Here is a 12,569-nt window from a genome sequence, read left to right on the forward strand (position 1 = left end):
AAGAGACCATAGCAAAGGGGAAGCATAACGAAGCTTTCATCTAAACTCTAACATTAGAATGTTGCTGACTTCGGTACAGTGTGCAACATAAAAGTGAAAGTAGATTTGTAATAACCTCAGAAGCGATTACAGACAGAGAAAAATGGCTTCCAGATCGTTTCTCCTAGAGGAGGATCTCTCTTGTCCTGTGTGCATGGATATCTTCCTGGATCCTGTGCTCCTGTCGTGTAGCCACAACTTCTGTAAATCCTGTTTGCAGCAATGCTGGAAAGGAATGGAAACTCAGGAATGTCCTATATGCAGATCATCAAAACACGAGCCTCTGAGCAACGAGCCTCTGGTTTTAAAGAACCTGTGTGAGGCCTTAGAGGAAAGGTGTCAGAGAGCTTCAGCAGGGTCCGAGCTGCTCTGCAGTCTGCACAGCGAGAAACTCAAGTTCTTCTGTCTGGACGATAAACAGCCTGTCTGCTTTGTGTGTCAGACTTCCAGAAAACACAAAAAACACTCCTTCTGTCCCATAGATGAAGCTGTACAGGATTATAAGGTGAGAAAGTAACTGTGAGGACATACCTAATCATTCAGAATGAGGGTATACTGTATATGATGAGGATATAAGGACCTATATGAGGATATATAAGGAACTAATATATGGACCTATAAGGACCTATATGAGGATTTATTTAAGCAATAAGGCACGAGGGGGTGTGGTATATGGGCAATATACCATGGCTAAGGGCTGATCAGGTTGAGAGCTTCAAATCCCTTGGTGTCCACATCAACAACAAACTAGATTGGTCCAAACACACCAAGACAGTCGTGAAGAGGGCACGGCAAAGCCTATTCCCCCTCAGGAAACTGAAAAGATTTGGCATGGGTCCTCAGATCCTCAAAAGGTTCTACAGCCGTAACATCGAGAGCATCCTGACCGGTTGTATCACTGCCTGGTACGGAAATTGCTCGGCCTCCGACCGCAAGGCACTACAGAGGGTAGTGTGTACGGCCCAGTACATCACGGGGGCAAAGCTGCCTGCCATCCAGGACCCCTACACCAGGCGGTGTCAGAGGAAGGCCCTAAAAATTGTCAAAGACCCCAGTCATAGACTGTTCTCACTACTACCACATGGCAAGCGGTACCGGAGTACCAAGTCTAGGACAAAAAGGCTTCTCAACAGTTTTTACCCCCAAGCCATAAGACTCCTGAACAGGTAATCAAATGGTTACCTGGACTATTTGCATTGTGTGCCCCCCCCAACCCCTCTTTTCCACTGCTGCTACTCTCTGTTTATCATATATCGACAGTCACTTTAACTACACATTCATGTACATACTACCTAAATTGTCCCGACCAACCAGTGCTCCCGCACATTGGCAAACCGGGCTATCTGCATCATGTCCCACCACCCGCCAACCCCTCTTTTTACGCTACTATCTGTTCATCATATATGCACAGTCACTTTAATGATACCTACATGTACATACTACCTCAATAAGCCTGACTAACAGGTGTCTGTATATAGGCTTGCTACTCTTTTTTCAAATGTCTTTTTACTGTTGTTTTATTTCTTTACTTACCTACACACACACATACCTTTTTATTTCGCACGATTTCACTGTAAGGTCTACAAACCTGTTGTATTTGGCGCACGTGACAAATAAACTTTGATTAGATTCTTATGCACGACGCAACACAGAGTGCCTGGATACAGCCCTTAGCCGTAGTATATTAGCCATATACCACAAACCACTGACGTGCCTTATTGCTATTATAAACTGGTTACCAACATAATTAGAGCAGTAAAAATACATTTTTTGTCATGCCCGTGGTATACGGTCTGAAATACCACGGATGTCAGCCAATCAGCATTCAGGGCCCCAACCACCCAGTTTATAAAAGGACCAATAGAAACTGATCTACAAACGGGGTGTGTTAGAAATGAAACCCACATGATCTAGTACCTATAGTCAGTGGTGGTTCAGCCTGCTGTGTAAGTTTCCTATTGTGTGGATTTAAGTGGAAATATAAACAAGCTAAATCAGTGTCAGAATAGTAAACAAATTCCACTTGAATCTACGAAATAGATCACCTGATCCGAAGTTGTAAAACGTAGCCCTGGTACTCCCACTATCCAGATACAGACCGGGGGTGCACAACACCTGTCTTGGAAGGCTATTGATTTCCTAGGTAGCCTATTGATAACAATTAATTAATCAGTGTCATGCAGAAATATGTGTTAATATGCACACCTGACATTAACCTCCACAGGATCAGTGGGTGCCCCGCGGGTGGTTGAGCTAACTACTGTGTTATTTTGTTGCAGGAGGAACTCAAGACTACACTGCAACCCTTACAAGAGAAGCTAAAGATCTTTAACATAGTTAAAGTAACATGTGATAGAACAGCAGAACACACCCAGTAAGACTACTGAATGCTGCTAGCATGCAATATTTTCTATATATTTAATTCATCAAGTGTGTGGATAGACAGTTACCCACGTATTCCTCTCACTGTATCCAGAGCCAGGCCCAGACTACAGAAAAGCAAGTTAAGGAGTTTGAGAAGCTTCACCAGTTTCTACGAGAGGAAGAGGCAGCCAGGATAGCTGCTATGAGGGAGGAAGAGGAGCAGAAGAGTCATCGGATGAAGAAGAAGATTGAGGAGATGAGTAAAGAGATATCATGCCTTTCAGACACAATCCGAGCCATACAGGAGGAGCTGGGAGCTGAAGACATCTCATTTCTACAAGTAGGAACCAACATATTTGTCCTTTGTAGACATGATTGTATGATAAATTGATTGATAACATTGACAACCCTCTATCCTTCTGCAGAACTACACAGCCACGGTGAAAAGGTAAGTAAATCTCTCTCCTGTGTCTCTCTTCTCCGTGGTTCTGAATCTGAACCCAACCTCACAACAGCACTTCAATGTTCTTCCAGAGCCCAGTGCACACTGCCAGATCCACAGCTGGTCTCAGGAGCACTGATAGATGTGGCCAAACACCTGGGCAACCTGAAGTTCAGAGTCTGGGAGAAGATGCAGGACATTGTTCAGTACAGTGAGTTTTGTGTTATGATTATACAAATAAAATTGATGATTATAAATTTGTACCAAAGAAACAAACAGAACTAGACAGTCATGGATATGCACATTTATAACTTTATTGGAAAATATGCAATGTATAATGTTAATCATAGCATAAAAGTAGTTATTAAAAAATAAACATCATATGAAGTCCTTTTCGTTTTAGTCCTATGTTTCCATTCTATCTCTTTAGGTCCTGTGATTCTGGAACCCAACACTGGTCACCCAGGTCTCCTCCTCTCTGATGATCTGACCAGTATGAGATGCATTGGAGTGACACAGAAGTTACCTGACAACCCAGAGAGGTTTGATAAATCTGACCTTGTCCTGGGCTCAGAGGGCTTTAACTCAGGGACACACAGCTGGGACATTGAGGTTGGAGATATTAACTTCTTTGCTGTAGGTGTGGCCCCAGAGTCTCCAGGGAAGGACATGGTGACTGAGTTAGAATGTGTGGAATACAGTGGTGTAATGCTGGATACAAGCCATATTTGTCCCCCACCCTATACACAGAAACAGAGCTCCTCAGAGGGTCAGAGTACAACTGAACAGGGACAGAGGAAAGCTGTCATTCTCTGACCCTGATAACAACACACACCTACACACATCAACACACACTTTCACTGAAAGAGTCTTTCCATTATTTTACTTGAATTGGTCTACTTTCTCACATTCACTAAGAGTCTTACCAGTGAAAACCTCCGTAACAGTGGAACAGCACAACTAGAGTAGGGAGGGCGAATGAATGGGCTTCTACACAGTCTTTATGGGAACTCTTTCTTAAGCTCCTGGTTAAATTGCGCATAAGAAAAAAAAAACTCTCTAAATGGTTAAACCAGTAACAAATATATGTGATTATTGTAAAAATCTGGGAATTTGCTTAATTTACTATCATCCTAAACTAAGATATTTCATTATTTTGCTATATCTAATGAATGTATATTAAACTACCTTCCATAATGTGGACAGCATGTGTTTCTAACAACTAACAACACAAGCTGCCGTTTTGACCACATCGAATTGGGGGGAATTGCACATCTTAGTATAAAAGTTTATAGCACGATAACACAAGATCAAAACATAAAACAGATCTTTGGTTTTGTACTGTTGATTTTGTCTTATGTGCTGGGGGTCGCAGGACTCGATGTAAGTAACTAGGTTTCCATCCAATTGCTGACAGATGTTCATGCAATTATCCTAAAATCTGCAGAAAGAAAATATGTGCCTTTTCCCACCAGTGGTGTGTTCCACCAAACGGACTTGTTTCGGATAAAAATCAGTGTGTGATGACGTAGTGCACACAGAATGCATGTGCACTCTAGCCAACAGCTCAAATGAAATCAAATCGCAGGTACAGTGTGGGGTAGGCTGTGTGGGGTAGACTGTGAAGGTAGGCTGTGGAGGTAGGCTGTGAAGGTAGGCTGTGGAGGTAGGCTGTGAAGGTAGGCTGTGTGGGGTAGACTGTGAAGGTAGGCTGTGGAGGTAGGCTGTGGAGGTAGACTGTGGAGGTAGGCTGTGAAGGTAGGCTGTGGGAGAAGGCTATGGAGGTAGACTGTGGAGGTAGACTGTGAAGGTAGGCTGTGGAGGTAGACTGTGGAGGTAGGCTGTGAAGGTAGACTGTGGGAGAAGGCTAGTTTACATGATGAGAATATTATTAATAAGAGCGAGAATATTTTTTTATTTGTCAACAGCAGTCAAGCATCGATCATCATGTCATCAGAATAAGACCCTGGATATTTATTGGAAAGGAGCATCAAGCTCATCACCGTGCTCTTTAACCACCCTGTGAAGTTCATCATAACTTATGATGTAGCCTAATAAACTGCATGGTTTCCAGAGTCATAGTGGGAGGACCACACACCATATCATTGCGTGACTCCAAGTTTACTTCGATATGATGGTTATTATATCAATATTTCAAATCAAATTGTATTAGTCACATGCGCCGAACACAACAGGTGTAGTAGACAGTGAAATGTTTACTTACGAGCCCCTAACTAACAATGCAGTTAACAATAAGAATAAGAACTGGTGCAGCTGTAGAACTTTGAGGACCCATGCCAAATCTTTCCAGTCTCCTGGGGGGGAATAGGCTTTGTCCTGCCCTCTTCATGACTGTCTTGGTGTGTTTTGGACCATGATAGTTTGTTGGTGATGTGGACACCAAGGAACTTGAAGCTCTCAACCTGTTCCACTACTGCTCCATTAATGAGTACAGCTGAACTAAGCTCATGAGGCATTTATAAGTTATATTCTTCAAGAATCAATGGGCACATTTAATTAATTCATAAGTGAACAAAATGTATGTAGCACCTGCAGATTGCCCCTTTGATGGGTTGCAACTGAAGCAAACTTTGAATCTTGTAGGCTAATATTTTCTGTATCATTATTTCTCTCTCTCATTACAGAGTAGCTCTCTAGCCACTTTGAACAACATCTTCAATCAATCCAATCAATCAAATGTATTTATAAATCCCTTCTTACAACAGCTGATATATCAAAGTGCTGTACAGAAACCCAGCCTAAAACCCCTAACAGCAAGCAATGCAGATGTAGAAGCACGGTAAAACCATACAGTATTGGTCTTGCATTGACACTGCCATCTCACAAGAGAATGACCACAGCAGGTCGTAACAGTATTGTTTGTTGTTGTTCTTGAAATTCCATATATAACCAAATGTTGTGTGCACCCCATGTTCTATAACATTGTCATGGAAAATATGTATGTTGTTTCCAATCAACAACTATGCCCTAAATCCGGCTGCATATTAAAGGATAAGATTGCTGAAAAGCCAGTCTCTTTGGCAATGACAAGGAGTGGAATGTTAGCTAAAGATACTGGTACTCAGGCTAGGTCTCCTTTCCCGCCAGTAGGAAAATTGGTTTCTCGAGCTAAGGTTAGTAATTTGGGGATTATTTATTTTTACATAATAGCATGCATCTTCACCAATTTAACTTTCCTGAAAGCTGCACTTTATTAGATTAAATTCACAATTTAGAAAATTAACACTAATTAACGCTACTGTTTTATGTGGGAAGTAGGATCTCAAAGTGATAATGCTCTGTCTGTAGTTTGCATAATAAATATAAAATGATCCTGAGGTGAATAAAATCATAATTACTCTGTTATATTCTCTCTATTGTCACCCAGTTTGTGTTTAATAAAGAAAATTCACAACGACCTGATTATCAAATTGACCTGTTAATTCAACCATCTTGATGAGCAACCTTGACATACTGTACATTAGGTATCCATAGTAACAGTGTGACCTCTGACCTAGCAGGATGTTACAATCAGCATGAGTCAGTATTTGTGTCTGAAATGGTCAAAGACAGTGCACTATTTGTTTTACCAGGACCCATGGGCCTCTCGTCAAAGACAGTGCACTATTTGTTTTACCAGGACCCATGGGCCTCTCGTCAAAGACAGTGCACTATTTGTTTTACCAGGACCCATGGGCCTCTCGTCAAAGACAGTGCACTATTTGTTTTACCAGGACCCATGGGCCTCTCGTCAAAGACAGTGCACTATTTGTTTTACCAGGTCCCATGGGCCTCTCGTCAAAGACAGTGCACTATTTGTTTTACCAGGACCCATGGGCCTCTCGTCAAAGACAGTGCACTATTTGTTTTACCAGGACCCATGGGCCTCTCGTCAAAGACAGTGCACTATTTGTTTTACCAGGACCCATGGGCCTCTCGTCAAAGACAGTGCACTATTTGTTTTACCAGGACCCATGGGCCTCTCGTCAAAGACAGTGCACTATTTGTTTTACCAGGACCCATGGGCCTCTCGTCAAAGACAGTGCACTATTTGTTTTACCAGGACCCATGGGCCTCTCGTCAAAGACAGTGCACTATTTTAGGGAATTGGGTGCCATTTCAGATGCAACCAGTATTTTGAACAGCACATACAGGATTGGTCTCATGCAGCAGATAAACAGTGGGGTTAAAGGGAGGTGAGTGGAGGATCACTGTCAGAGTTATGGACACACACTTAATGAAAAGAGAAAGTTCCTTTATTTTCGCTGAGAAAACGAGAGGCATCGTTTCAGGTCTCACACCAGAAGGTAAACCTGACCAGTCTTAGGAGGAAACACACAGGGGAATAATTATTGTAACTCTGTCATGTACACCACCAATGTAGGCAGGTAACAATAAGGAACAAGCAGAGGACACCTTCTCCTCTCCCCCTTTTGTCTACCAGCCAGCCACGCATCAAGGAGCAAGATTGATTGTTTATTTTTAGGGGCTGTGTGTGTGGTTTGTGGTATCAGGAGGAGGAGCGACACTCAACATGACTTCCGTCAGAGGAGGTAAGGTGTGTGTGTGTAGTAGGATGAGACAGACAGTGATAAGACAGCATCGACATCTGATTGATCTTCCGTATCGATTCGCTAGACTGTCAAATCGACTCACCAGCCTGCCACATCCTGCTCACACGTCACAACTTAGACTGGAGCCGTGCTCTGACAGAGAGGTGGAGGGAGAGAGAGAGAAATGGTTGGGGGGAGAACAGCAAGAGAGGAGGGAGAGGGATGGAGAGAGAGATCAACGATAGAAATAATCCCATTATTGTATTATTTTTACTATCTACTATTTGAATAGTGAAATGTCATTACACATGTTGAAATCTAGAGTCCACAACACCCTTGGTAGTTAATTTGAAAGTTTCTCCTGAACGCCACCCCACTCCAGTTTTGTCGTGACATACTGTAAATCTCCTGCCTCCACCGCCATCCCACGGTAATCTTCACGCTTGGAGAATAAAGAGGATTAAACTTCATATCAAACTCTGTCTGCTCGCCAAACTCAGGTAAGCTGTTCCACACAGGCACTGTGTGTGGCCTCGTACCTCCTAACCTGTGTGTGCCTGTATGAGTGTGTGTCTGAGTCTGCCTGCGTGTGTGTGTGTGCATGTGGAGTCGGACACGGACAGCGATCCAGCTGTTCAGGGAACTCTCAGAGATAAGAGAGCAATCACTTCCTGTCGCTCCGATAAGGACAGGAAGGAAGGACAACGTGTATGTGTGACAGAGAGGGAGTGTGTGTGTGGTGCCGAGAGTGTATGTCTCTGTCTGACAGAGATAATTGTTTGTGTGAGTCTGAGATATAGTTTGGTGTGTGTCTGTGTGTGTCAATGTCCTAGACACATGAAGTAAAGTTTACGTTACCTTTTTTGAGAATAATAAAACCCAGTCGGTAGCTAAACTACAGTCGTTGGTCTGAGTCAGCTATCCTTGGGTCCGTTTTTTCATCACAGCTCTGACAGACCTCAAGGCTAGTTTCCCACAATCCCTTTCACTGTGACGGCTCTGTCCGACAGGCCTCGCCCTCCCTCTTCAAATCCACAACTAATGCTTCTGACCCCAATTAGTGCCCCTTCCTTTCCCCTACCCCCTTACCAGCCCCAATCCCCACCCATCATCAGAGGGCTGTCTCTCTCCTTTCCGTTCCCTTTTTCCTCTGCTCTCCTTTCCCCCTCCATTATCTCTTTCTACTGCTCTTTATGCTTCCTTCCTCTTCACCATCCCTCTCTTCTTCCTACCACTCTCTCTTCTCTCCTCTGTACGTCTCTCCTCTTCTCTCCCTTGTACGTTTCTCCTCTACTCTCATCCTGTTCTTCTTTCTCCCCTTCCTCTCTCATGTCCTCTCTTCCCTGACCTGTTCTCTCTTCTGTGTGAAAACTGACAGATACTGGGTACATATGGAATTCACCCATCGTTCAAATTTGGTCCAATGCGCTCATCAAATCAAGCACATTTGTCTCAAGCTCTGAGCAGCAGAGTTTAACCCTCCCTTTTCTGATTCCTGGGACTAATCTGGCCTCTATCACACTTCTTCTTCCTCCTCCACTCCTCTCCTCCTCTCCCCATCACTCGTTCTGCCCCCACCACCTGTGCACCATTAGTGGGGTTAGCTGGGCCAAATGAAGGGGTGGTGTTCTGTGTCAACAGGTGTCTCTGTGTGTCGACAGGTGTAGCATGTCTTGCGCCAGCGGCCTATCCCCTGCTAGCACTGATAGCTATAATGAGACATCTGACCAATGCTAGGTTTACGGCGTAGATATCAGGAAGTCGCCAGGGAAGATTGCTTTGATTGTTTGTATGAGAGGATTTCCTAATATGGATGCCGTATTCTTCACCATATTTGGACAGTGAAGCTAAAATAAAAAATGCACCTCTATACTCCAGCATTTTGGATTTGAGATCAAATTATCATTATGACACAATAGTACAAAATGTCACCTTTTATTTGAGGGAATTTTCATACATATCTGTTTTACTATTTCAACATAAAAGCACTTTATGTATCTAGTCCCCTCATTTGAAGAAATCATATGTACTTGAACAAATTCACATAAAGTTTGTTAAAGTAGTCTAAAGGTTAGTAGGCCTGTTTGGTCCCATATTGCTTGCACCAATGACTACATTAAGCTTGTGATTCAACAACAAAAAAATGAACAACTCTCAACTCACTTGAAGCTTGTCCTAAAGTTAACTCTTAAACGTATAACTTCAATCAGATTGTTGAGTTTCCTCAACATGTATTTTCGATTGAAGCTCCTTAACTCTTTTTATAATTTGGTAGGCCTTTAAAGTGGAAGTTAGACTTAATTGCATTAATGTACTTAGTTGTTTAATTAAGTGATCGGAATCACGTAATCACTATGTGACTTGTGTTATCGCGTGTTCCCCATTTCCTGTGTCTGAGTGGTGGGGTTGATTTGGGATGCTCTATGCTTGTCTTCTCTTCTATATTTTCCTGCTTCCTTGTACTCTCTTCCTCCTTTCTTCAACTCTCCTCTTGTCTCCATCTCTCCCTTTATACATGGCTTTCCCTGTCTCCTCTTACTCTCTTCTATCTCTGCTTGCCTCCTCTCCTCCTGTTCTATTTCCCCCCCTCTCTCCTCTCTTCTCATCCTCTTCTCCTCTTCTGCCGACGCCCTCCTCTCACCCCAAGCTTCTCTCCTTCCCTTTCTCCTCATCTCCTCCCCTTTCTCCTCATCTCCTTCCCTCTGCTCTTTCCCTTTCTTCTTTTACTCTTCGTTTCTCCTTCAGGGGTGGACTTAGGGCCAGAGCGTCTTGCTAGGCAGAACCCAACGATGGCTGATCTGATGATCCATTAATCAGCCTGAGGGAACTGTGATGTCATAAGGGCTCCCAGCTATTGAGTCTTTTTCTCTCTCTCACTTGCTCGCTGATCTGTCGGTTATAATGGCTCATTATAGATTCTGAAAGAGAACAAGTCACATGATTAGATGACAGAACCAATCACGGCCTGGGCCCAACGACTGGTTATCGCCATGACTACGTTTCCCGGAACATCTACCGCGTAAAAACCACGAGGGGCCCAAACGAACAAGATAGCAATGTTTTCTTCATGGGCTTTGCTCTGTTAATTTGGCAAAAGCAATAGCCAATTACATTTAATTCCTGGCCTGCACACTGCATCAAATACACAATGATTTACTGCTCTGTAAAAGGCACAGTGTAAAAAATGCTACTGATGACAAATGGTTGGTAATAAAGGGGATAGGTACATTTCTATATCCTGACGGTGTGTGTGTCTGTGTGCGAGCCCTACGGGAGCCTGTAACGTGGTAATGATGACAGAGAATATGAGGGAGGCAGTAAACCCTTACCCAGAGTTCATGGATTGGCTTTATAGTGTACACACACATCAGCTGGTCAATTACTAATGTGTCATCTTCTCCATAGGTTATCTTATAGAATTATGATGATGATAACCGCAAGGCAAGGTTTAAGAGAGGAGGAGAGTGGATTAGAGGAGAAGAGGAAGAGACAGGAGAGGAGGAATGGAGAGGAGAAGAGAAGAGGGGAACTGGAATGGAGAGGATGGGAGAGGAGAAGAGGAATGGAGAGGAGACAAGAGGTGAAGAGAAGAGAAGATTAAAGGAGAGAAGAGAAGAGCTTCGAGCTCTCACAGTCTCACCTCAGAATTAGACGTTCATCCATGTTTCTAAAACGTCACATTTTGAAGTTTCTCCAAACATTAAATTTCCAAGTGTTTGGTTACTTCTCTGTATCGTTCCAAGTTTAAGTTTAGGCATTAACTCTAAATTATTACGGTTAGGCATTAACTCAGAATGGTTAAGGTAAAAGTTAAGGTTTGGGATAGGCTTAAAACAAAAATATCAAAAACAACAGTCTATTGCTGGATTCAAACATGCAATCCTTGGAACCACAGACAGATGCTTACAGCCATCCCCCATCCCTGTCCACAATGCCCTAGCAAAACCCAAACCTACTTGAACGTAACAGTGCTCACTGTTGCCCCCTAGTGGCCAGTTTCCATGTAATTTCCCAACGTCCTCAGACATGGATGCCAGTCGAATACTGACTTGTATCACGTGTGACCTGCCTGGTGGAGATTTGGAGAGGAGGGGTCATCTGATTCTTTTTACCCACTGGCCAGTTCGGAAGGACATTGCAAGGCGTGAGCTAGAACGCCAGGCTCGTCAGTGCTATGACTCCTGGGATTTGTGTACGTTTATGGGACTAATGGCACCATTCTCCCCTCATTGAGCTCAGTCCCACGTGGGAACTGGGAAGAGACGGTTATCGGGTTTGACTGAGACGTCATCGTCCAATGTCTCCCGCTTGGCTGATTCACATAGCTTTGTGATCAATGTCTAATTGTGAGTTCGGAGAAAAGCAGTGAGTTAGGAGAAAACAGTAGCTTGAGAGCCCCTTTCCCCTCATCTTCCCTTTTGTCCATCTATCCATTTATCCTAGGTTCATTGAAAGGTAGGACATGCTGTGTTTTACTGTAACGTCCCTGGGAACAAAAGCAACACTAGTCGTAGCAGTCACGTAATTATACGATTCACAATCTATTTTCCATTTGCTACCTTTCAGCAGGTTGCTGTCTCTACTTTGAATCATTTTGAGGAAAATGTTTTCCGACTGTGTTTTGCAGGGGGAAGAATGGCTCTGAAACTTTGCATCATAATTCTCAGAGTAATAAGCAAGATCAAAAGCCATATTTCTGTAGTTCAAGGCTATGCATTGGTGGTAATATTATTCAAATTCAATTGTGCAATGCAAATCATAGCGCTTTCTTATTCCGAGTCAGATATTTAAATGAGGGAAGCCCCCATCAAGGGGTAGATAAGAGACAGACGGTTTACCACACTCCAACCCAACTGTCTGGAACAAGGTTGACATGAGAAAACTCTATATGTTTAGCTATATAAATCAATTCGAGGTCATGAAACTTTGAAATGAGGACGCATGTCTCTAAATCCTCTCTAAGTCATGCCTAGATAGCCATATGAGAAAAATATACATATATGTATATATATATATTTTTGGTTGAAAATACTTTTGATGTTCTTGTGCTTACTGGGAGGTGCCATTCTGAGGCTCTTCATTTCAGTCCTGCTGCTGAAGCATGTATCAACTTGTTCATGGATTCGATACGATGCTCACAGTAGTAGTCTATTCGCACTTCAAGAAAACGG

The 12,569-nt window shown here is 43.1% G+C and overlaps 1 protein-coding gene across 1 annotated transcript; it reads left to right on the forward strand.

Moving 5' to 3' along the window:
* Window positions 1-274: 274 nt before the first annotated feature.
* Window positions 275-4,855, forward strand: LOC112262211 (E3 ubiquitin-protein ligase TRIM35-like). The gene is made up of 5 exons (XM_024437914.2): window positions 275-544; window positions 2,516-2,743; window positions 2,829-2,851; window positions 2,938-3,056; window positions 3,276-4,855. The coding sequence occupies exons 1-5, from the start codon at window positions 275-277 to the stop codon at window positions 3,659-3,661; spliced, it is 1,026 nt and encodes a 341-aa protein (XP_024293682.1). The 3' UTR covers window positions 3,662-4,855.
* The last annotated feature ends 7,714 nt before the right edge of the window (window positions 4,856-12,569 follow it).

Source organism: Oncorhynchus tshawytscha, unplaced genomic scaffold (assembly GCF_018296145.1).
Source record: "Oncorhynchus tshawytscha isolate Ot180627B unplaced genomic scaffold, Otsh_v2.0 Un_contig_1824_pilon_pilon, whole genome shotgun sequence".
NCBI classification, from domain to species: Eukaryota; Metazoa; Chordata; class Actinopteri; order Salmoniformes; family Salmonidae; genus Oncorhynchus; species Oncorhynchus tshawytscha.

Coding starts and splice junctions, on each gene's coding strand:
- LOC112262211 (XM_024437914.2), top strand. CDS start 275: ATGGAAACTCAGGAATGTCCTATATGCAGATCATCAAAACACGAGCCT. Junction 545..2,515: donor AAGCTGTACAGGATTATAAG/GTGAGAAAGTAA, acceptor CACTGTATCCAG/AGCCAGGCCCAGACTACAGA. Junction 2,744..2,828: donor AAGACATCTCATTTCTACAA/GTAGGAACCAAC, acceptor ATCCTTCTGCAG/AACTACACAGCCACGGTGAA.